The sequence below is a fragment of the Salvelinus alpinus genome, chromosome 9 (assembly GCF_045679555.1).
Source record: "Salvelinus alpinus chromosome 9, SLU_Salpinus.1, whole genome shotgun sequence".
Taxonomy (NCBI): domain Eukaryota; kingdom Metazoa; phylum Chordata; class Actinopteri; order Salmoniformes; family Salmonidae; genus Salvelinus; species Salvelinus alpinus.
In genome coordinates this window covers 66,143,013-66,169,325 of record NC_092094.1, presented here as the reverse complement: position 1 = coordinate 66,169,325, position 26,313 = coordinate 66,143,013, and the positions used below count along the sequence as shown (strand labels likewise).

General features: G+C 40.9%; 1 protein-coding gene and 1 long non-coding RNA gene across 2 annotated transcripts; one reads left to right on the top strand and one right to left on the bottom strand.

Moving 5' to 3' along the window:
• The first annotated feature begins 6,183 nt into the window (after positions 1-6,183).
• Positions 6,184-26,296, top strand: LOC139530487 (serine/threonine/tyrosine-interacting protein-like). Its single transcript, XM_071326961.1, has 11 exons — positions 6,184-6,472; positions 7,150-7,182; positions 7,291-7,344; positions 16,838-16,935; positions 17,042-17,102; positions 17,212-17,248; positions 22,444-22,483; positions 22,586-22,636; positions 24,965-25,037; positions 25,231-25,321; positions 25,822-26,296. The coding sequence occupies exons 1-11, from the start codon at positions 6,413-6,415 to the stop codon at positions 25,893-25,895; spliced, it is 672 nt and encodes a 223-aa protein (XP_071183062.1). The 5' UTR covers positions 6,184-6,412; the 3' UTR covers positions 25,896-26,296.
• Positions 14,871-15,385, bottom strand: LOC139530486 (uncharacterized). Its single transcript, XR_011666043.1, has 2 exons — positions 15,340-15,385; positions 14,871-14,911 (listed from the first exon to the last, which is right to left on the bottom strand). It is a non-coding gene; the product is annotated as an uncharacterized lncRNA (long non-coding RNA).
• Positions 26,297-26,313: the final 17 nt, after the last annotated feature.

The window sequence follows — 26,313 nt, the reverse complement described above, 5'->3', positions numbered from 1 at the left end:
CAGGCCACTTTTCTCTCTGTAATTGATTACGGTGACTTGTTGTATATGCATGCAGCCTCCTCCGTCTTACAGAGACTGGACTCTGTTTATCATGCATCCTTGCTCTTTATTACAAATGCCAAGTCACTCACCCACCCACCATTGCACATTGTACCAAATGGTAGGTTGGACCTCACTTTATATGCGCAGAAAGCTACATTTGTATGTGTTCATCTACAAAGCCCTTTTGGGTAAACTCCCTCTTGACCTCTGTAGTCTGGTCTCCTTCACCATCAGCAGTTACCATACCCGGTCTGCTAGGTGGTTGCTACTTAAAGTCCCCAGGACATTCACAGTATTAGGCAAGAGTGGCTTCTCTTCTTGTGCACCAGAGGCATGGAATAGTCTACAATCCATGCTTCATCTAGATATGTTAGTGCCACTGAATGAATTTAAAATATTGATGGGAGACTGTTACGGGGGAGTGTAAAATACTTTTTTTAGACCGGATCATGTTGTGTTGTATTGTATGTTTTAATTATGTAATGTATTGTTTGTTGCTGACTTCTTGGCCAGGTCTCACTTGAAAAAGAGACTGGGTCTCAATGGGCTTTTCCTGGTTAAATAAAGGTTAAATAGAATAAAAATATAGCAACGAAAATAAAATGAATAATTAGCTGCTGCTATTTTCTTTTCTTTAGCTGTAATACTAAAGTGTTTGACCATTAATGGTCAGGTTTCTACGTAGCTTTTAAATCCCACCCATTTTCTATTTCATACGAGCTCACTCTGAATATGGAGGCTATTTCTGTATGATGACTCTGGGTAGACTGACCACTGAGAATCTGTGAGTCTGATCTCTCCTATTGGTTTCTGTGAGATACTCTATGTGTAAAGACATGAAAACCAGCCATTTTATCCAGACATTGTACTTAAGAAAACAAGGGTGTAATTTTGCAAAAATGCCTTACACGCATTGACTTCAGTACAAAGTAAAATTAGTAGAGTAAAATGTCACCCTTCCCACAAAAAATATATGAATAAGTATTTACCCTTGTTTTGTCTGGAAGACTGCCTGTCTGAATTCTATAGGCAGCTTCATAGACTGGTCACTCTTCATGGACACACAGCTGTGTACAGGTGAGTCTGATCTGTCAAAAACAAAACATTGAATATTACAATCACTAAACAGAAAGAATGTTATGCATTTTTGGTTATGGCAAGTCACTCTCTTTCAGATTTATTAATAGTGTACTTTCCATCTGACAGTGTTTTGATTTGTATGTGTCATATCAAATGTAACTAATAACATTGTTACATTTCATACCGTTATCCCATAGAGTCCTGTAGAGAGTAAAATTAGTAAAGTAGAGTAAAATGTCACCCACCGCACAAAAAAGATATGCACGGGTATTTACCCTTGTTTTGTAGGGAAGGCTTTCTGTCTGAATTCTATAGACAGTATCATAGACTGGTCACTCTTCATAGACACACAGCTGGGTTCAGGTGAGTCTGATCTTCCCTGCTGGGCCCTTTCAAAAACAACATGTTTAATATTAGATCAACCATCTTACAGAAAGAATATTATGCCTTTTGAGTAAATGTGATGTCAGGTTACTCTCTTTCAGATTAATAATAATGTATTTTCCATTTCACAGTGTTTTGACTTCTATGTGCCATTTCAAATGTCATAACATTGTTACATTTCAGACTTTTGTCCTGTAGAGTCCATAAAAAAAATATATGTATAGGAATTGACCCTTGTTTTATAGGCTGGCTGTCTGAATTCAGTTGGCGGCTTCATAGACTGGTCACTCTTCACGGACAAACAGCTGGGTATAGGTGAATCTGGTCTCTCCTCGTCGATTGGGCTCCAGGACAACACAGAAAATTCTAAGCCCATAGACAATGTTATTGCGCTCAGCTCCTTGAAAGATTTCAGATCTCAAGTCATATCTGCACACACAGACACTCAAACACACAGCACATCTTAGCTCCAGTGTCATTGTCCACAGAAGGACTCATTTCAGAGGCTGAACCCCTCTCCTTGAGAGACTCCTTTTAAATGCAGGGGTCTTCTCCTCTGTCTCCACCTAGAGAGACTCCTGATATCTCCTTGCACAGTGAATGCATATGCAGTACATTACAGGTGGAATTTACCCCTTTTGGATGCATTTACTCATGCCTATATATCTGCGCCATTGTTTTTTGTATTCAGTCACATATAGCATCTACTGTGGTTGCAATTAAAATGACCATCTTAAGGATTCTGCAACACTCATATTACACACACACGCGCAGAGAGAGAGAGAGAGAAAACAGCAACTTATGGTTGTGATCTCTGCTTGCTGCTCTGCTTTAGCATCCTGCTCCTTTGATAAGTGAAGGGAGTCACCTTGGTCACAGCATAGATGTGGTAAAGGAGTCAATGGAATGCAGACATTGGCGCACGTTCATCCAATCCATTGTGGTTTATGTATTGTAACAGACCCACAATGTGGTTACCTAAGTTGCATTTAGATATATTTGGTTGTTTTCTCTGAATGGCATGTAGAAGTTGTCCCTTTTCAGGTTTAGAAGTAGTGACCTCTAAATGCTAACTCCCGTTCGTATAAGCTGGTTAGCATTGCTAGCATCCAGAAATCGGTGGGGGTAGTCAAAGTCGTTTTTAACTGTAATGCAGTTGATTGGTGACGATGACCTGAGACTGTGACCTGCTGGCGTGAGGTCACAAGGGCACAGAGACTGTACAATACGTTTTTGGACTAAACAATACCCTTAATTAATATTAGCTAGATCACCAATCTTTATACTGTATGCATGCCTCATCTAAAAAGATTGAGGCTGTAAAATTATCTTCAATATGGAGTTTATGCTTCCTGCCACCGCACCTGCAAGGGGTGTCTACTTGTATCTTACTGTACATTTATGTACTTTGCATTCTTCTTGACTTTGTATGACCACCATCATCGCCATCATGTGATGTAGTTACAAAATATATTTTATGGGTGGTTGGTTGTACGTAGGGCTCCCAAGTGGCGCAGTGGTCTAAGGCACTGTATCTCAGTGCAAGAGGTGTCACTATAGTACCTGGTTCGAATACAGCCTGTATCACATCCGGCCCGTGATTGGGAGTCCCATAAGGCGGCGCACAATTGGCCCAGCGTCATCATAACAATGTACGCTGAGAGTCGGGAAGCAAGTTCAGGGAGTGAATACGTTTAATAAATAAACAAACAAGCATGAACAAAACAAAAACCACGCACTGACATGAAACAGAAACAATAACGCCTGGGGAAGGAACCAAAGGGAGTGACATAAATAGGGCAGTTAATCAAGGAGGTGATGAAGTCCAGGTGAGTGTCAATAAGTGCTGGTGCATGTGAAGATGGTGACAGGTGTCTGTAATAATCAGCAGTCTGGTGACCTAGAGGCCAGAGAGTGTGCAAAGCTGTCATCAAGGCAAAGAGTGGCTATTTGAAGAATATAAAATATATTTTGATTTGTTTAACACTTTTTTGGTTACTACATGATTCCATATGTGTTTATTCATAGTTTTTATGTCTTCACTGCTATTCTACAATGTAGAAAATAGAAAAAATAAAGAAAAACCCTTGAATGAGTAGGTGTTCTAAAACTTTTGAACGGTAGTGTATATCTAGCTGGTTTTTCTATGCATCTTCAAGACCGAATGGTAGCTTCGGAAAAGGTTAAGGGAGGAGGTGTGTCTCTTTGTCAACAACAGCTGGTGCACGATCTCTAATGTTAAGGAAGTTTTGCTCATGGTTTTGCTCACCTGAGTTTTCATCTATATTTTTCATAGCTGTCTATTTCCCACCACAAACTGATCCTGGCACTAAGACCGCATTCAACGCGGTGTATAGGGCCATAAGCAAACAAGAAAATGCACATCCAAAAGTGCTGCTCCGATTTGCCGATGATTTTAATGCAGGGAAACTGAAATCTGTCTTACATAATTTTTACCAGCTTGTGGACTGTGCAACCAGAGGTGAAAAAACTCTAAATCACCTTTACTCCACACACAGAAACGCATACTAAGCTCTCCCTCGCCCTCCATTTGGCAAATCTGACCATAACTCTATCCTCCTGATTGCTGCTTACAAGGAAAAACTCAAACAGGAAGTACCAGTGACGTGCTCAGATGAAGATGAAGCGGATACCAAGCTACAGGACTGTTTCGCTAGAACAGACTGGGATATGTTCCAGCATTCATCCGATAACATTGAGGAGTCCACCACATCAGTCCCCAGCATCGTTAATAAGTGCATCGACGACACGGTCCCCACATTGACCATACGTATATATCCCAACCAGAACCCATGGATTACAGGCAACATCCGCAATGACCTAAAGGCTAGAGCTGTCACTTTTAAGGAGCGGGACACTAATCCAGACACTTATATGAAATCCAACTATGACCTCGATCGAGCCATCAAACAGTCAAAACGTAAAATACAGGACTAAGATCGAATCCTACTACGATCTGAGGCTTGTCGGATGTGACAGGATTACAAAGGAAAACCTGGCCGTAAGCTGCCCAGTCACACGAGTTTACCAGAAGACCTAAATTCCTTCTATGCTCGCGTCGAGACAAGCACCACTGAACTGTGCATGAGAGCACCAGCTGTTCCAGACGATTATGTGATCTCGCTCTACGTAGCTGATGTAAGACATTTAAAAAGGTTAACATTCACGAGACCGCAGGGACAGATGGATTACCAGGACGCGTACTCAGAGCATGCACTGACCAGCTGGCATCTTCACTGACATTTTCAACCTCTCCCTGAGTTTGTAATACCTACATGTTTCAAGCAGACCACCATAGTCCCTGTGCCCAAGAATGCCAAGATAACCTGTCTAAATGACTATCGCCCCGTAGCACTCACATTTTGTAACCATGAAATGGCTGACATCAACACCATCATCCCAGACGAGAAGGCACTCTGGTGTTGAATGCTGAGCTATAGTCAATGAACAGCGTTCTCACATAGGTGTTGCTTTTGTCCAGGTGGAAAAGGGCAGTATGGAGTGCGATTGAGATTGTGTCATCTGCGGATCTGTTGGGGCGGTATGTGAATTGAAGTGGGTCTAGGGTTTCCGGGATGATGATGTTGATGTGAGCCATGACCAGCCTTTCAAAGCACTTCATGGCTACCAACGTGAGTGCTACGAGGCAGTAGTCATTTAGGCAGGTTCCCTTCACTTTCTTGGGTACAGGGATTATGGTGGTCTGTTTGAAACATGTAGGTATTACAGACTCGGTCAGGGAGAGGTTCAAAATGTCAGTGAAGACACTTGCCAGTTGGTCCTCGCATGCTCTGAGTACACGTCCTGGTAATCTGTCTGAATATTGACCTGTTTAAAGGTCTTGCTCACTTCGGCTACGGAGAGTGTGATCACACAGTCGTCCGGAACAGCTGGTGCGGTAGAGAGAGAGTCGAAAACAGCATGTCCGGTGAACAAGTCAGGGTTCCATAGCCGCAGGCAGAACAGTTTAAACTGGAGCAGCAGCACGGCCAGGTGGACTGGGGACTGGGGACAGCAAGGAGTCATCAGCCCAGGTAGTTTTAAGGCATGGTCCTAGGGCTCTGGTCCTCCGAAAGAGAGAATTAGAGGGGGCATACTTAAAATCACACAGGACACCGGATAAGACAGGAGAAATACTCCAGATATAACAGACTGACCCTAGCCCCCCGACACAAACTATTGCAGCATAAATACTGGAGGCTGAGACAGGAGGGGTCGGGAGACACTGTGGCCCCGTACGACGATACCCCCGTACAGGGCCAACCAGGCAGGATTTAACCCCACCCACTTTGCCAAAGCACAGCCCCCACACCACTTCACTTGCCACACTTTCGGACTCAAGCACACTCGCCATTTCCTCTAGACCGACCTCACTCCAACTCTCTCGCCAAGGAGCCATGCTGGCGTTCTATAAGAACTCCCCCTTGTTCTACTACCAACTTGGGCACATTGCCCTCGAGTGGCAACATTTGCAAACACAGAAAAGGGTCTATATTTTCAATGTTAACTTCAATTGGATAGTGACGTCCCAAGGATCCTGCATTGAAATTCCCATTTATTTACAGAGAGCAGCTAAGAGCACGTCTACGTGGTGATCGAAGAAGTTATATTTTTTTCAAGCAAAGAATAAAGGAGTTGTACGCCAGTCTAGTAGATGGCGGTAATGCAACATTTATTGGATTCCAACCGCCGCTAAACGTCATCGAAGAAGAACGTCTACGTGGTGACGTTTTGTCTATGGTCACGTGACTCATCCGAAAGGTAGCAGCATGGCGGAAACGCATGTGCAACCTCAAAACAAACTCCTACAATTGTACAGTGTTAGCTAGCAAACCACCGAAACCGAGCGACAGGCCGGGGCACCGGCGCCCGAGTACACTGCAAGATGGACGAGGAGAATAAGCTTCAGTTCCCGTCCCTTCCTCCGTGCAAGGAGGACCTATTGGTAAATTCTAGCATGCAAAGCTAACGCAGCTAGCTAAATGAACAAGTTAGTATACTCAAAAACAGCCCTTGTAAGATGAACGTAACGTTAATCTAACATGTCATCTCTCACTCGACAAATGTGATTAACGTTAGTTAAATGTAATCTTGTCTGAAGCATTTTTAAATGACCGTTAATGATATTTCTGTTCAAATTAGATGTGTTCCGCGAACTAGCTACCCAACGTCAGCTAACTGAGTTAGTTAGTTTGTAACTGTTATATGGCCAATATACCACGGCGAAAGGCTGTTTGGCACGACACAACGCCTAATTGCTATTATAAACTGGTTACAAACGTAATAATTTTTGTTTTGTCAGACGTATTTTATATGGTCTCATACCACGGCTTTCAGCCAATCAGCATACCACGGGTATGACAAAACATTAAATTTTTTACAGCTGTAATTACTTTGGTAAACAGTTTTTAATAGCAATAGGGTTTGTGGTATATGGCCAATATACCACGGCTAAGGGCCGTGTCCAGGCACGCCGCGATGCGTCGTGTGTAAGAACAGCCCTTAGCCGTGGTATATTGGCCATATACCACACCCCCTCGTACATTATTGCTTAAATATACCGTTAAGTAGCTAGTTAGCCTGCCAGCTAACATCCCTTGACTTTTCTGATATCTTCCACAGGACTGGGTGTATCCAATGAGACGAGAAATGCAGGTAGCTATGCCCTTTTCTCCCCAAAGTGGAATTCTTGAAACGGGCAACAGAAGTGCTGAGTCATCATATCTCATAATGATGCCAAAACATGTTTCCCCATTGTGTTAGGAAATTCTACCAGGCCTGTTTTTAGGTCCCTACTCAGCTGCTATGAAAAGCAAGGTAAGTTGGTATACCATAATTAAAACAGGGGTGGCTATTCTGATCTGCGGAGGGCAGGTGTGGGTGCAGACCTTTGTTCCAGACCAGTCAAGCAGTAACACCTCATTCAATAAGTCAGTCTCGACTGACGATGGGGGATACGTGATTAGTAGAATCAGGTGTGTTTCTGCTTGGCTGGAACAAAAGCCTACACTCAAACTGACCCTACTACGTGTAAAGGGCCATCCACACCAAGGACGATAAACATTGAAGTAGTTCTAATTCAAGTGAACAGCAGCGTCCACACGACAACAGTAACTACAAAAACGGTGGAAAACTATGGCTATCATTGGGGTCACTTTCAGAGCGCGGTCAACAATCAATCCAAAACGTCTTCTATTGAAGCGTTCTAACTAGGAATAGCCGTTCGGAGAGGACAGGAGGCAGAGCGCACAGTGAGCTTTCCTGAATAACTGGTTGTGGGAGCATTTTGTTGGCCACATTAATTATAGCTTGACTTGGGAGACTGATTATCCACGACAGACAGCACATCTGTGTCAGAAGCCAATTTCTTCCAAAATACACCATATGAGGGGGCCTGCTAATGTACCTTTCTGAACCTTGTAAACCACTGGTGTCAAACTAATTTTATGGAGGGCTGATAGTATGTGGGTTTTTGCTCTTCCCTTGTACTTGATTGATGAATTAATATTAGTAAGGAACTCTCCACACCTGGTAGTCTAGGGCTTAATTGAAAGGGAAAAAACTAAAACCTGCAGACACTAGGCCCTCTATGGAAAGCGTTTTGATAGCACTGTTGTAAACTGTCGAATAGACCCATAACTGATCCAAATGGTTGCATAATCAGGCCTTGACTATGCAGTTATTTTGGCATGAAGCATGCATTCAAAATAGGACATTTGAATTATTCAAATTAGCCTACGTCACTGCAGTTTACATCCTAGACAATAATTGTGTAGCCTACTTGATAACAATAATACAATTTCAAATTTTACTGTTAGCCTAGGTAGAGTAATTTTGTTTAAAAACGTAGGCCTAATCAATAGTGCAACTTTGGTCTGCGGAGCGCAGCCATTTCATAATGTTAACTCCTTTTTTTTCTCTCACTGACAGGTAAATATTTATAGCGCTAATATTTAATGAATGGCCTAATATCTTGCTTATATTTAGCTTCTTACTTTGGCTACACATCTTCGATCTTCCCTCCTCCAGCTGTTCCCCGGCTCAGTAGGCTACAGGCTACGCAACACTCTCCACTATTCCTCGTTTCGTGGAGTCCCAGGAAAAGCGATAGGCTACAAAAGCTATAGGACATTTATTTTGAGATTTTTTTGTAATACTAGGCCTGTTCAAGGAGAGAAGCAGGCTTGCTCTTGCTTATTGCTGAATGTAAAATAGGCCTAGAGCATAGGCCAAAGTCATATTAACTTAAGTTATATATAAAATAAAAGTAGTAAAGAAACAAAGACTGGAGGATGGAGAATGAAAAAGATGGCTTATTAAAATCATACTTTGAAATCATCTTTCTAAAATTGTGTCTTCAGCAGGGATTTAAAGAGGCACTGAATTTGCATGCCTGATCTCCTCTGGCAGATCATTCCAAAGTTTTAGGGGCCCTAATGGCAAATGCCCGGATTCCTTTTGTTTTCAACCTAGACTTTGGAATGGTCAACAGGGCCCTGCCAAAGAATCTCCGGTTGCGTCCTGGCTTGTAAGGAGATTAAAATATCTGAGATATAGGATGGGGCTAAACCAAGCCTTAAATTTGATTAATGCAATTATAAAATGTATTCTGAAAGGGACTGGTAGCCAGTGTAGAGAAGCTAAACTCTCAGCTACAGCACGACAAGTGGTACCGGAGCGCCAAGTCTTAGACCAAAAGGCTACTTAACAGCTTCTACCCCCAAGACTGCTGAACATTTAATCAAATTGCTTCCCAGACTATTTGCATTGACCCTTTATTTTGTAAGTTATTATACCTATTTATTTATTTTTTGCTCAGGCTCGATGTACACTGTACACTAACCACACACAGACATGCATATTAACGCCACACACGGATACACTCACACCCTTCACATATGCTGCTGCTACTCTGTTTATCTATGCATAGTCACTTTACCCCGATTTACATGTACATATTACATTTACATTTAAGTCATTTAGCAGACGCTCTTATCCAGAGCAACTTACAAATTGGAAAGTTCATACATATTCATCCTGGTCCCCCCGTGGGGAATGAACCCACAACCCTGGCGTTGCAAGCGCCATGCTCTACCAACTGAGCCACACGGGACCTTGACTAACTCGTACCCCTGCACATTGACTCGTACCCCTTGTTATTGTTGTTTTATTGTTACAATTTTTCCTTTAGTTATTTGCCAATTATTTTAAAAAATACTTTGAAAAACCTCAGCATTGTTGGTTGAGAAGGGCTCTTAAGAATACCTGTCTATACCTGTTGTATTTGGTGCATGTGACAAATAAAATTTGCTTTGAAAATAGGTGTGTTATGGTTACATTTTCTGCTGCCTGTTAAAGCAGAGCTGGAGAATATTGAACAAACTGCGGACGTTGGAGTGATTTGCCTGAGGCGTATACAAAGAGTTACAGTAATCTAGGCATGAGGAAATAAAAGCATGTGTAACTTTATCCAGATTAGTGACTAAAATATAATCATTACTGTATCTATGTTAAGATGATAAAAGAATGACTGGACAACCTTTTATATGCAGCCTGAGGTTTAGGTCAAGGTCAAAGAAGACACCAATGTTTCTAGCCGTAGTCTTTTTATTGGTGGACAAATGACCATGGCTTTTTAAAATCTGGGTTCTAGCAAGGTGGGGGCCAAATAAAACATCTGATTTCTTATCATTGAGCTGGAGAAAATTGTCAGACATCCAACATTTGATCAGCAAGACAATTGTGAACGGTGGCTACGGTAGCTTGGTCACTGGGTCTGATTGGTAAATAAAGTTACGTGTCATCCACATAGCAGTGAAACTGAATGTTATGATTGCGGATGATGTCACCAAGGGGAAGCATGTACAGGGGGAAAAGGATGGTGTCCAGAATTGACCCCTGAGGGACACCAAAGTAGGTTTAAAGTTTTATGAGTCGGGATACGTATGATATTCGTTGTCCAAAGAGATGCTTACGTGTAGTTTCCTTCTCGACAATGCATTAACATTAATCAAGCATAAGTATAATTGAGGAAGGCATAATTTATAGTCCAATATTTACCTGTGTATTGGGGTATGAGGGTGCGGTGTATAAACTGAACAAATTGAAAAGATGCTGGTGACAAGACTGAACCACCCATGCTCACTGAGAAATCTCTGCCACATAGATATGACCTAAACCAGTTGAGGGCAAAACAGGGGATTCCCACCCACCTTTCCAGATTGTCAACATGGATGTTATGATCAATAGTATCAAATGCAGCACTGATTTTTAAAATGTGATTTATTAGGGTCCCATTAGCCGACAGCTAGGCTTACTGGTGTCTAACACATAACAAAAAAATACATTACAGACCAAATTTCTGCACTGAGCAAATTGTTTGATTGGGTTCAAGACCAAATGGTTGCACAGAACAGACAGAGATCAGCACAGTGAAAAATATCCAAACTTAATAAACAACCATTAGAAAAATGCAAATCACTCGCAAACCAAATCACTTGAGCAACAAGGCAAGCACGCTGTAAAAGATGCACATGCTAAATGGCGTTTGTTAAATTGCTACATTTTAAATATGAGTTTCTATATAATTTTTCCTTACATGTACATTTAAGTATTATTTGCAGTTGTCACTGACAATGAACACGAACTGAATGGACTAATCAAGCTGGACTCGGGTAGAAGTAACATGGTAAATGTAAATCTGGGACATCATTTGTGGATGTCCGTCATCCTTTTCGTATATGTTACAATTTACTTAAAGCCTAATCTAGACCCCCTCCCTACAGAGTAATTATAGACCCATCTCTAAACTTCCTTTTGTATCCAAAATATCGAGGGGAAAAAGTAGTTTTCAAGCAATTGGTGGCGCATCCACAAAGAAAGTTGTCTCATAGTTCAATGGCTGTGAGTTCTAATCCCACCGGAGCCACATTTTTTTTCTTCTTTTTCCTCCAAATCCTTAATTTACAATTTTCATCCCGTACAATATATATCCATCTATTTCTGAAAAATGAAAGCATACCTTTGACAGGGATCACCCTGGTAGTAGTTGTCGGGTTTTATACAGTACCCAAGACCAATGTTCCCTCCAAATAAATTAGGCACTGAGCAAATTTCAGGTCTGCTGAGCTCAGACTTGAACCCTGTGAATATTCTGTGCAACTTCCAGCCTACCAGAGTGGCCTACCATAAAAAAAAAAAAACTATGGTAAAATGCATCCCATAACATTTTAACATGGAACTAGCTGTTCTATCATTCAGCCTACAGTAGCATCCAATGTGTGGCCCAGCGTCGTTCAGGTTTGGCCGAGGTAGGCCGTCATTGTAAATAAGAATTTGTTCTTAACCTCTCTGGGATCGTTCGGGACGTGAGCGTCCCACCTTGCCAACAGCCAGTGAAATTGCAGGGCGCCAAATTCAAACAGAAATCTCATAATTAAAATTCCTCAAACATACAAGTATTATACACCATTTTAAAGATAAACTTCTTGTTAATCCAGCCACAGTGTCCGATTTCAAAAAGGCTTTACGGCGAAAGCATACCATGCGATTATGTTAGGTCAGCGCCTATCCACAGAGAACCATACAGCCATTTTCCAACCAAGGAGAGGTGTCACAAAAGTCAGAAATAGCGTTAAAATGAATCACTTACCGTTGATCTTCATCTGATGGCACTCCCAGGTCTCCATGTTAGACAATAAATGTTTGTTTTGTTCGACAAAGTTCATCTTTATGTCCAAATACCACCTTTTTGTTTGCGCGTTTAGTCCAGTAATCCAAATGCACAAAGCGCGGGCACAAACTCCAGACCGAGTCAAAAAAGTTCCATTAAAGTTAGTAGAAACATGTCAAACAATGTATATAATCAATCTTTAGGATGTTTTTATCATGAGTCTTAAATAATATTCCAACCGGACAAGTCTGTTGTCATTAGAAAGGAAAGAGAACGAGTGTCGTGCTCATGCGCGAGACTAAACTAATGTCTTTCAGCTTGACCACTTGTTGAAACAGCTCTTATTCGATCCCCTTTCACAATACAAGCCTGAAACAACTTCTAAAGACTGTTGACATCTACTGGAAGCATTAGGAAGTGCAATCTGACCACACAGACACAGGATATTGGATAGGCAATCACTTAAAAAAACTACAAACCCACTTCCTGGTTGGATTTGTTTCAGGTTTTTGCCTGCCATATGAGTTCTGTTATATTCACAGACATTATTTTAGTGTTTTCTATCCAAATCTACCAATTACAGTGGGGCAAAAAAGTATTCAGTCAGCCACCAATTGTGCAAGTTCTCCCACTTAAAAAGATGAGAGGCCTGTAATTTTCATCATAGGTACACTTCAACGATGACAGACAAAATGAGAAAAAAAATTCCAGAAAATCACATTGTAGGATTTTTGATTAATTTATTTGCAAATTATGGTGGAAAATAAGTATTTGGTCAATAACAAAAGTTTACCTCAATACTTTGTTATATACCCTTTGTTGGCAGAGGTCAAACGTTTTCTGTAAGTCTTCACAAGGTTTTCACACACTGTTGCTGGTATTTTGGCCCATTCCTCCATGCAGATCTCCTCTAGAGCAGTGATGTTTTGTGGCTGTTGCTGGGCAACACAGACTTTCAACTCCCTCCAAAGATTTTCTATGGGGTTGAGATCTGGAGACTGGCTAGGCCACTCCAGGACCTTGAAATGCTTCTTACGAAGCCACTCCTTTGTTACCCGGGCAGTGTGTTTGGGATCATTGTCATGCTGAAAGACCCAGCCACGTTTCATCTTCAATGCCCTTGCTGATGGAAGGAGGTTTTCACTCAAAATCTCACGATACATGGCCCCATTCATTCTTTCCTTTACACGGATCAGTCGTCCTGGTCCCTTTGCAGAAAAACAGCCCCAAAGCATGATGTTTCCACCCCCATGCTTCACAGTAGGTATGGTGTTCTTTGGATGCAACTCAGCATTCTTTGTCCTCCAAACACGACGAGTTGAGTTTTTACCAAAAAGTTCTATTTTGGTTTCATCTGACCATATGACATTCTCCCAATCTTCTTCTGGATCATCCAAATGCTCTCTAGCAAACTTCAGACGGGCCTGGACATGTACTGGCTTAAGCAGAGGGACACGTCTGGCACTGCAGGATTTGAGTCCCTGGCGGCGTAGTGTGTTACTGATGGTAGGCTTTGTTACTTTGGTCCCAGCTCTCTGCAGGTCATTCACTAGGTCCCCCCGTGTGGTTCTGGGATTTTTGCTCACCGTTCTTGTGATCATTTTGACCCCACGGGGTGAGATCTTGCGTGGAGCCCCAGATCGAGGGAGATTATCAGTGGTCTTGTATGTCTTCCATTTCCTAATAATTGCTCCCACAGTTGATTTCTTCAAACCAAGCTGCTTACCTATTGCAGATTCAGTCTTCCCAGCCTGGTGCAGGTCTACAATTTTGTTTCTGGTGTCCTTTGACAGCTCTTTGGTCTTGGCCATAGTGGAGTTTGGAGTGTGACTGTTTGAGGTTGTGGACAGGTGTCTTTTATACTGATAACAAGTTCAAACAGGTGCCATTAATAAAGGTAACGAGTGGAGGACAGAGGATCCTCTTAAATAAGAAGTTAAAGGTCTGTGAGAGCCAGAAATCTTGCTTGTTTGTAGGTGACCAAATACTTATTTTCCACCATAATTTGCAAATAAATTCATTAAAAATCCTACAATGTGATTTTCTGGATTTTTTTTTCTAATTTTGTCTGTCATAGTTGAAGTGTACCTATGATGAAAATTACAGGCCTCTCTCATCTTTTTAAGTGGGAGAACTTGCACAATTGGTGGCTGACTAAATACTTTTTTGCCCCACTGTATATGCATATCCTAGCTTCTGGGCCTGAGTAGCAGGCAGTGTAGTTTGGGCATGCTTTTCATCCAAAATTCCTAATGCTATCCTAGTGAAGTTAACTGACTTGCTGTCACGATCGTCGTTCGGTGAAAGAGAGGACCAAGGCGCAGCGTGATATAGATACATCTTCTATTTATTTGAGAAGATGACACGAACACGAAACTAATACAAACTAAACAAAACAACAAACGACCTTGAAGCTAACAGACGAAAGTGCAGACACAAGCTACTAACGTCAAACATAGACAATTCCCCACAACCTACCTAATGCCTATGGCTGCCTTAAATATGGCTCCCAATCAGAGACAACGAAAGACAGCTGTCTCTGATTGAGAACCAATCCAGGCAACCATAGACTTACATAAACACCTACTATTCTGCCCTTGAGTTGCGTTCCCATGCAAAACTAGACAGATAGCTAACAACTAAGTCTTCAATAAAACTCCCAAGGCGTAACTTTTCTTGAATGAATATATTGTAAACGTTTATGTTGTAAAACTGCAAAACACAGAAAAGAATATACTTTAGTATTCAATTCACACCAACATACTGTAGCTGTACATTATACATTTGAAGTTGCATGAATACAAAGCACGTGCTACGGTACCATGCATCTGGCATGATGCCAAACCATATAGCTAATTGCTTTCTCATATGGTAATTGACTAACTCCTTTCATTACTCTAATAATGTACAACCATCTATGTAGAATAACAAGGCATATTACACTAGAAACAGTAACAAAAATACAGTATTGTATATTTTACAATTCGTTTGCATGACGCACGAGCAAAGTAATACAGCTAACATCATACATGAAAGGCATTGCAATTTGTGAGTAAATGCAACCAACCAACATTGATATGTAAGAAACTCTATCAATAACAAGATTATCATCATTAGCTAAATGCTTGAATCGAACTTACAAACAAATATTTTCCAAGGCTGAAGCGTGACAAGAAATAACTACACTTAAAGACCTGCACCGTAGCGTTGTTTTTAGCTGCTTCTAAGCGTGCAGAACGAATTCTCTACTTCCTGTTTGTGTACACTCTAAGTACCAGAAAGCTCCACTAGGGGGCAAATAACATCATGGAACACAATGAAAATCCATTTTAACTATTGTAATAAAATAATCTGTTACCTTCTAACAGGATGGCAGCACACCTACACTGAACACAACCCCATGAACTCTACAAAACCCCCTATACAATACAAACACCCTAGACTAGACAAAAAAACACACAAACATCCCCCATGTCACACCCTGACCTAACTAAAATAATAAAGAAAACAAAGATAACTAAGGTCAGTGCGTGACACTTGCCTAGATAAATAAAGGTTACACACACACCACTGACCAAAAAGTTTTATTGTCATTTACGTATGTCCCCATTATCAGTAAAACATAATCAAAACCTATTTCTTTCACTTATTTGCTGTTTCATTTGTTCAGTCGTTTCCTTCTCAACCAGGATTTCTATGGAACGCCGTTTGGGTCTTCGCATGTCAAAAAAGATGCACGTCAAATAAGCTTGTTGACCAATCAGGACCTGAATATGACTGCACGTCACATAAGTTAACGCATTGATTCATTTTTTACGTAGTTATTACACATTGATTACACTATCACTCGTATTTCATGTCACATCGATTCATCGAAACATATACTATGATGCTGGTGAAGTTGTCTCGCGCACATACAGTGCTGGTCATTAAAAAAAAAAGCTAGCTAGCTCATGGATGCAAACAATGTTCTTCCCCAAAAACATTGCAAAACGACAATCTGTTTCAGTAGCTATAGTTAGCTAGCTAACAATTTAGCTAGGTGTTAGGTTCTAATTCTCAGAGTAAAAAACTCAAAGGTCACTGAAAGCTTTCCCCAGACGATCAATACAGCTGCATTAGACAAAAACATTTTCACACAAGCACTGATATTTAACCATTCCTCCTAGGCTGAGTCTCCTCCTTCACATCTGTACAAACATTGTGTCTTTACTGCTAGGCAGGACACTAAGTGATGCGGGCCATAAACTTATATTTCTCCCTTAACGTGATCTGACCTGATCTCGACCCCCCCCCCCCCCCATCACTAATCCATGGCTCTCTCCGCTTATCAATGCCTGCCACGTGATCACTTCCCTGCACTCAATATTTCAATAGGATACCTGATATAATGTAAACGTTATACATTACCCTTTCTCCCTCACTGGCATAAGTATTTCATATTCTCAGACCTCTAGTGTGGATGTTCGCCAACATTTTCTAGTTGTGTAGTTTATTCTCATAGTTATAGTTAGCGTCTTCGGGGTGGATGGCCCTTAAAATTAGTTATTGAAATGTTGAAGGTCCTGGGCCATAAAATAATAACTTTTTTGAGTTTGTGCAATGTGCTGTTAACTGAACCTTTTTGTCCTCTTTTAGCTTTCCATCCTTGAAAGACAGGAGATAACGCATTTAGTGTGTGTTCGCCAAGATATTGAGGCAAATTTTATAAAGGCCAACTTCCCACATAAATTTAGGTAAGAAACAAACTGAGAATGGGTACGTGTTTAAAACTCAGCTAAATGAAATCTCTCACTCAATCTATCAGCTAATTCATGTTGGCCTGCTTTCTTCTGTTTTCAGATACCTCGTTTTAGATATTGCCGACAATCCTGTGGAGAACATAATTAGATATTTCCCTATGGTGAGTTTCAGCATGAGCTAAATGTGGTGGATAATGTTACAATGTACTGCAGCCTAACCTGCCATGTTATTGTTAGTATGCCTAAATGTATTTTCTCCTCTATCCACAGACTAAAGAATTTATTGATGGCTGTTTAGCAAGCGGAGGTAATAAAAATGTATTTAATTGGATTGAATATTGTCTTTAGAATTTCATTCCAAAAAACTGAGCATACAACAATGTGCAGGTACTTCTTTTCCTTCTACAGTGCCTTCAGAAAGTATTCACACCCCTCAACTTTTTTCATATTTTGTTAGTCTGAATTTTTTATTGATTACATTCATGTTTTGTCACTGGCCTACACACAATATCCCATAATGTCAAATTGGAATTATGTTTTTCAAAAATGCCTTGTCAATAAGTATTCAACCCCTTTGTTATGGCAAGCATTAAGTTAACGTCTCTGAACCACCCATCCTGGATCTGGGATCATTGTCATCAGAAACGCTGACTAGCATAGCCTAGCGCCACAGGTAAATAATATAATATCATGAAATCACAAGTCCAATACAGCAAATGAAAGATAAACATCTTGTGAATCCAGCCAACATGTCTGATTTTTAAAATGTTTTACAGCAAAAACACAACATATATTTATGTTAGCTCACCACCATATCCAAAAAAACACAGCCATTTTTTCAAAGCAAAGATAGCTTTCACAAAACCCACAAATAGAGAAAATGAATCACTAACCTTTGAACATCTTCATCAGATGACACTCATATGACATCATGTTATACAATACATTTATGTTTTGTTCGGTAATGTGCATATTTATAGCCACAAATCATGGTTTTACATTGGCGCCATGTTCAGAAATGCATCCAAAATAGCCAGAATAATTACAGAGAGCAATGTGAAATACAGAAATACTCATCATAAAACTTTGATGAAAGATACATGTTGTACATATAATTACAGATACACTGGTTCTTAATGCAACTGCTGTGTTAGATTATTGCATGGTATACTTTTTACTAAAGTTATTTTTTAAATCTGAGACGGCGCTCAGCCATTCTCCGCCATGTTGGAGTCAACAGAAATACGAAATTACATCATAAATATTCCCTTACCTTTGATGATCTTTCATCAGAATGCAGTGCCAGGAATCCTAGTTCCACAATAAATCGTTGTTTTGTTTTATAATGTCCATTACTTCTGTCGAATTAGCAACTTTGGCTAGCATGTGTAGTACACGTGTCCATACAAATTTACGCTAATGAACGAAAACTTCAAAAAGTGATATTACAAATCGAATAAACTGGTCAAACTCAGTTGAGAATCAATCTTCAGGATGTTTTTCTCATATATATCCAATAACGTCCCAAACGGAGCATTTCTTCATGTCTATATGACTCATTGCAAACAAGGACATCCCATGCCCAGAGTGCGTGGCCAAGAACTGGCAATCTGCCTGACCACCCACTCCAATAGCTCTCATCCGGCCCCACATCATGCTAGACGCTTCATTCCACGTTCTACTGCCTGTTGACATCTAGTGGAAGGTGTATGAAGTGCATACAGATCCATAAATATAGGAGATTTGAATAGGCGATGACCTTCAGATCGACCCATTTCAGATTTTTCACTTCCTGTTTGGAAGTTTGCCTGCCATATGAGTTCTGTTTTACTCACAGATATAATTCAAACAGTTTTAGAACTTCAGAGTGTTTTCTATCCAACAGTAATAATAATATGCATATCATATGATCTAGGACAGAGTACGAGGCCGTTCAATTTGGGTACCAATTCATCCAAAATTGAAAATGTCGCCCCTTATCCTAGAGAAGTTATTAAAGAGTAAAAATTTGGTTGAATAAAAAATAAAGCAGACATTGAATATCCCTTTGAATTTATTAATTACACTTTGGATGGTGTATCAATACAGGCGTCCTTCATAACTCAGTTGCCGTTAATGGCTGCGATAGGAAAACCTGAGGATGGATCAACAACACAATACTAACTTAATTGACAGATTGAAAAGAAGGAAGCCTGTATATAATATTTACAGTACCGGTAAAAAACTTTGGACACCTACTCATTCGAGGGTAAAAAATAAATTTAAAAAAAGTACATTGTAGAATTATAGTGAAGACATCAAAACTATGAAATAGCACATATGGAATCATGTAGCAACCAAAAAAGTGTTGACTAATATAGATTTAGTAATTCATATATTTTATATTTGAGATTCTTCAAATAGCCACCCTTTGCCTTGATGACAGCTTTGTACACTTTTGGCATTCTCTCAACCAGCTTCATGAGGTAATCACCTGGAATGGGGCGGCGGGGTAGCCTAGTGGTTAGAGTGTTGGGTTGGTAACCGAAAGGTTGCAAGTTCCCAAGCTGACAAGGTACAAATCTGTCGTTCTGCCCCTGAACAAGGCAGTTAACCCACTGTTCCTAGGCCGTCATTGAAAATAAGAATTTGTTCTTAACTGACTTGCCTAGTTAAATAAAGGTAATAAAAAAAAAAGCATTTCCAAAAGTCTTGAAGGAGTTTCACACACGCTGAGCACTTGTTGGCTGCTTTTCCTTCACTCTGCGGTCCAACTCCATTGGGTTGAGGTCGGGTGATTTGTGGAGACCAGGTCATTTCATGCAGTACTCCATCACTCTCCTCCTTGCCTGGAGGTGTCATTGTCATGTTGAAAAACAAAAGATAGTCCCACTAAGTGCAAACCAGATGGGATGGCGTATTGCTGCAGATTGCTGTGGTAGCCATGCTGGTTAAGTGTGCCTTGAATTCAAAATAAATCACTGATAGTGTGGGCAGCAAAGCACCATCACACCACCTCCATGCTTCACGGTGGGAACCACACATGCAGAGATCATCCATTCACCTACTCTGCATCTCACAAAGACACAGTGGTTGGAACCAAAAAAATCTCAAATTTTGACTTTCCAGGGGTCTAATGTCCATTGCTTGTGTTTCTTGGCCCAATCAAGTTTCTTCTTTTTGTTTATCTTTTTAGTAGTGGTTTCTTTGCAGCAATTTGACCATGAAGGCCTGATTTCATGCAGTCTCCTCTGAACGTTGATGTTGAGATGTCTGTTACTTGCACTCTGAAGCATTTATTTGTTCTGCAATTTCTGAGGCTGGTAACGAATGAACGTATCCTCTGCAGCAGAAGTAACTCGGGGTCTTCCTTTCCTGTGGCAGTCCTCATGAGAGCCAGTTTCATTATAGCGCTTGGTCTTTGCAACTGCATTTTGAAAACGTTCAAAGTTCTTGAAATTTTCCGGATTGACTAACCTTCATGTCTTAAAGTAATGATGGACTGTCGTTTCTCTCCGCTTATTTGAGCTGTTCTAGTATGGACTTCGTCTTTTACCAAATAGGGTTATCTTTTGTATACCAACCCTACCTTGTCACAACACAACTGATTGGCTCAAATGCATTAAGATATTCCACAAATTAACTTTTAACAAGGCACACCTGTTAATTGAAATGCATTCCAGGTGACTACCTCATGAAGCTGGTTGAGAGAATGCCAAGCATGTTCAAGCTGCCATCAAGGCAATGGGGGGCTCGTTTTAAGAATCTCAAATGTAAAATATATTTTGATTTAACACTTGTTTGGTCACTATATGACTCCATATGTGTTATTTCTACAATGTAGAAAATAGTCAAAATAAAAACCCTGGAATGAGTCAACTTTTGACTGGTACTGTATATATTCAAAAACATGCATCCTTTTTGCAACAAGGCACTAAAGTAATACTGCAAAATTGTGTCAAAGCAATTAGCTTTTTCTCTTGAATACAGTTGTTTGGGCAAATCCAATACAACACATTACTGAGTACCACTCTCCATATTTTCAAGCATAGTGGTGGCTCCATCACGTTATGGGTATGCTTGTAATCGAGTAATCAAGTTTTTCAGGATTAAAAAGAAACGGAGCGAAGCACAGGAAAAACCCGAGAGGAAAACCTGTTCGTCTGCTTTCCACCAGACACTGGGAGATGAAATCACCTAAAACACGAGGCCAAATCTACACTGGAGTTGCTTACCAAGAAGACAGTAACTGTTCCTGAGTAGCCAAATTACAGTTTTGACCTAAATCTGCTTGAAAATATGTCAAGACCTGAGAATGGTTGTCTAGCGATGATCAACAACGAAGTTGACAGAGCTTGAAGTATTTTGAAAGGAATAATGGGCAAATGTTACACAATCCAGGTGTGGAACGCTCTTAGACTTAGCCAGTAAGATCTTAATCGCTGCCAAAGGTGATTGTAATACGCATGGACTCAGGGGGTTGAATACTAATCTATACTGAACAGAAATATTAACGCAACATGCAACAATTTTAAAGATTTTGCTGAGTTACAGTTCATATAAGGAAATCAGTCAATTGAAATACTTTAATTAGGCCCTAATCTATGGATTTCACATGACTGGGCAGGGCTGTGGCCATGGGTGGGCCTGGGGGAGGGCATAAGCTCACCCACTTGGGAGCCTAGCCAATCAGAACTAGTTTTTTGCCACAAAAGGACTTTATTACAGATAACTACTCCCCCTCCCTTTGACAGTCACGCAGGTGAAGAAGCTGCATGTGGAGGTCCTGGGCTGGCGTGGTTACAGGTGGTCTGCGGTTGTGAGGCCGGTTGGACGTAATGCCAAATTCTCTAAAATGATGTTGGAGGTGGCTTATGGTAGAGAAATCAACAAGAAATTCTCTGGCAACAGCTCTGGTGGACATTCCTGCCGTCACTGACAAATGCATGCTTCCTCAATTTGACATCTGTGGCATTGTGTTGGGACAACTGCACATTTTAGAGTGGCCTTTTATTGTCCCCAGAATAAGGTGCACCTGTGTAATGATAGTGCTGGTTAATCAGCCTCTTGATATGCCACATCTGCCAGGTGGATGGATTATCTTGCGAAAGGATTAAATGCTCACTAACAGGGATGTAAACAAATTTGTGCACAACATTTGACAGAAATAAGCTTTTTGTGCATATGGAAAATTACTTGTATTTTATTTCATCTCATGAAACATGGGACCGGCACTTTACATGTTGCGTTTATATATTTGTTTAGTGTAGATAGTGTTTTATTTTGACACTTTGACATTTGAGTATTTTGTGTAGATCATTGACCAAAAATTACAATTAAATCAATTTCAATCCCACTTTGTAACACAAGAAAATTTGCATAAAGTCTTTCTGAAGGCACTGTATGTGACATTACTTGTACTCTGCACCTGGATAATTGTTGGATTGTGCGAAAGTGCTTTTGAATTCTTACTATTTCCCCGTAGAAATCTATCTTGACTCTTTCCTTGTCTTGTTCACATAGGAAAGGTTCTAGTTCATGGAAACGCAGGGATATCAAGAAGGTTGGTTACCTCGTGTAAAATATTTGATTTTGAACAGATCCCGTGTGTTTGAAAATTGTTTGCTTGTCGATTGATCTTCCTGATACTTCTCTCTTCTTTCAGTGCTGCCTTGGTTATTGCATACCTTATGGAGACATTTGGTGTAAAATACAGGTAAGACCGTTCAACAAACCAAGCAGGCTTCATTTATTGCTAGCTAGTTCAGAGTAGAGCTGGAATGATAAACCGAAAATGGCCAACACGGACATCGCCTTCCTCTTACCAAAGCAAATGTCGGTGATTTTGCTCCACAGCGTTCGTGTAGATGGTTATAAAACCATAATTTGTTCAACAGTAAAATCCTATGCATTGTGTTGAGTCCTGCTACGAAAGTATCTGCCTGTCCCTGTTTCGCTGCTGACTCACTCCGTCTCCCCGCGGTCCGTGCGGAGGAGAGAGCGATGCATTCTGAGTAGCACAAGCATGTGAACGTCGTTCAAAATGCAGCTATTGTTCTAGTTACAGAGAGGAGATACACAGCTTTCTGTGAGTATATACAGTTCATTCGGAAAGTATTCGGCCCCCTTGACTTTTTCCACATTGCTATGTTACAGCCTTATTCTTAAATTGATTTCCCCCTCATCAGTCTACACACAATACCCCATAATGACAAAGCAAAAACATAAAAAAAAAAGTTTTTCAAATGTATTAAAAATAAAAACGATCACATTTACATAATTATTCAGAACCTTTACCCGGTATTTTGTTGAAGCACCTTTGGCAGCGATTACAGCCTCGAGTCTTCTTGGGTATGACGCTACAAGCTTGACACCTGTATTTGGGGAGTTTCTCCCATTCTTTTCTGCAGATCCTCTCAAGCTCTGTCAGGTTGGTTGGGGAGTGTCACTGCCAAACTATTGTCAGGTCTCTCCAGAGATGTTCGATAAGGTTCAAGTCTGGGCTCTGGCTGGGCCACTCAAGGACATTCAGAAACTTGTCCCGAAGCCACTCCTGTATTGCCTTGGCTGTGTGCTAAGGGTCATTATCCTGTTGGAAGGTGAATCCTTGGCCCCAGTCTGAGGTCCGGAGCAGGTTTTCATCAAGGATCTCTACTTTGCTCCGTTCATCTTTCCCTTGATCCTGACTAGTCTCCCAGTCCCTGCCGCTGAAAAACATTGCCACAACATGATGCTGCCACCACTATCCTTCACCGTAGGGATGGTGCTAGGTTTCTTCCAGACGTGTCGCTTGGCTTTTAGGCCAAAGAGTTAAATATTGGTTTCATCAGACCAGAGAATCTTGTTTCTCATGGTCTGAGAGTCCTTTAGGTGCCTTTTGGCAAACTCCAAGCAGGCTGTCATGTGCCTTTTACTGAGGAGTTGCTTCCGTCTGGCCACTCTACCATAAAGGCCTGATTGGTGGAGTGCTGCAGAGAGGGTTGTCCTTCTGCAAGGTTCTCCCATCTTCACAGAGGAACTCGAGCTGTGTCAAAGTGACCATCGGGTTCTTGGTCACCTCCCTGACCAAGGCACTTCTCCCCCGATTGCTCAGTTTGGCCGGGCAGCCAGTTCTAGGAAGGATCTTGGTGGTTCCAAACGTCTTCCGTTTAAGAATGATGGAGGCCACTGTGTTCTTGGGGACCTTCAATGCTGCAGAAATGTTTTAGTAACCTTCCCCAGATCTCTGCCTCGACACAATCCTGTCTTGGAGCTCTACGGACAGTTCCTTTGACCTCATGGCTTGGTTTTTGCTCTGACATGCACTGTCAACTGTGGGAGCTTATATAGACAGGTGTGTGCCTTTCCAAATCATGTCCAATAAATTGAATTTACCACAGGTGGAATCCAATCAAGTTGTAGAAACAGGATGCCCCAGAGCTCCATTTTGAGTCTCATAGTAAAGGGTATTTTTTTATATATATAAATTTTTACAAATGTATACCCTGTTTTCGCTTTGTCATTATGGGGTGTGTGGGTTGGTGTACACTGAGGAGTATTTATGTCTGTAATAAAGACCTTTTGTGATGGAAAACTCATTCTGATTGGCTAGGCCTGGCTCCCCAGTGGGTGGGCCTGGTTGCCAAGTGGATGGGCCTATGCCCTCCAAGGCCCACCCATGGCTGCACCCCTGCTATGTGAAATTCATAGTTTAGGTCCTAAGGAATTGATTTCAATTGACTGATTTCCTTATATGAACTGCAACTCAGTAAAATCTTTGAAATGGCTGCATTTATATTTTTGTTCAGTGTAGTTACATTTATTGCAATATTACTTTTTTCCATATCGCCCAGCTAGTATCTCTCCCTAAAAGTATTTACTGTAATTTATCGCTGATTATTGCAAACAAAATGTGAATGTATCGCAATATGGATTTTTTTTTGTCCATATCGCTCTAGTTCATAGACATTATAATGAGTTCACTCCATGTATTGCTGCTGTCCAGATGCATGGTGACCAAAGATCTAGTCACATGTCCTGCTGTATTTTGCTGGTTCCTCTGCAGGGATGCTTTCAGCCACGTTCAGGAGAGGAGATTCTGCATCAACCCTAACGTGGGATTTGTGCATCAATTACAGGTAGGGTCCTCTGTATAAAGTTGTGGACTCAACCTTCCAAACAGCTCTGACCACTGATATACCAAAATGGCGTCAGGGATGTTCAATGGGTTTCAACATTACAAATTTGGCAGATACATAAATGTCTGCTCAAAACAAGACATTTCTGTCTGAATGTTTGTAACGTTGCACCCTCCATCTCTGGGTTTTCTAGGAATATGAAGCGATCTACTCAGCTAAACTGACCATCAAGATGTCTCCAATACAGCTGGGCAGATCGTTCTCCCTGCATGCTGGAATGCCAGGTCAGTGTGTGCAACTTGCATTCAGGTGACAGTTCTAAGAACCTGGGCTTATTGTGTCACCGTGGGTGCATTTGAGATTGACTTACAAAACTGCCTAGAAAGAAGTCTATTGCAGTTGAGGGAGGTGCTTATGTACCAACACTTTCTGTGGTTTTCCAACAGCAAGGCTCATTTCAACATGGCTGTGTCATCATAGCTACCATTGTTCATGTTTTTCATTAATGTCAAAATAAGTTATTCTCTACCCCATATCAACCTAGCACATTCGTGTACAATCAATGGGTGCAAGTCAGATCATTCCTATAATGCAACACATTGAAAGTAGCTGATTATTATTGTTCAGTGACTGGGCAGAATGTGTGCACTCAAATATGCCCAATTATAACTGGTTTTCATCCCACGAAGTTGATTTTTAGTTTGGATTAAATTGAGTTTTACAGTTTATTAACCTTGTCACCAGTCTTTCTTTACGGATTTTTGACTCAATCTGTACCTCACAGGCAGCCTGAAACGAAGCCTGGAAGAAGACGAGGATTTTGGGGGAATGCAGGTCACTACTGAGCAGAACGGATAGGCTTATTATGCAGATAGCCGTCATCACATAGTGCACTTTTTTTCCTTTTTTACATTTGTATTGATAATTTAAATATTAAACATTTTCTAAAGGGGGGTCGGAGAGCATTGGGTCCACTTCCTGACGTCTGAGACAATTTCATAAGTGACCTGTGTGCACTGAAGGTTTTATAGCATTTTGCATTTGCAGCGGGACAGTATTGCAATAATGCACTTTTGATACTTGAATTATTTTTCGCCAGAAGGTGGCAGTTGTCGTAAGGTACAGTAATAGGAAGTAAATGCCCAATGCTGAGCCCCATGTTAGGGAATTAGGAATGTTGGACAGATCAGGTTTACAATTGAGAAACAGCTTGCCAGAGAATTAACGACCCATTGCTCAATAAACAAACATCTAACATGTCTTTTGTACTGTTATT

Coding starts and splice junctions, on each gene's coding strand:
- LOC139530487 (XM_071326961.1), top strand. CDS start 6,413: ATGGACGAGGAGAATAAGCTTCAGTTCCCGTCCCTTCCTCCGTGCAAG. Junction 17,103..17,211: donor TAATTAGATATTTCCCTATG/GTGAGTTTCAGC, acceptor CTCTATCCACAG/ACTAAAGAATTTATTGATGG. Junction 22,484..22,585: donor AACGCAGGGATATCAAGAAG/GTTGGTTACCTC, acceptor CTCTTCTTTCAG/TGCTGCCTTGGTTATTGCAT.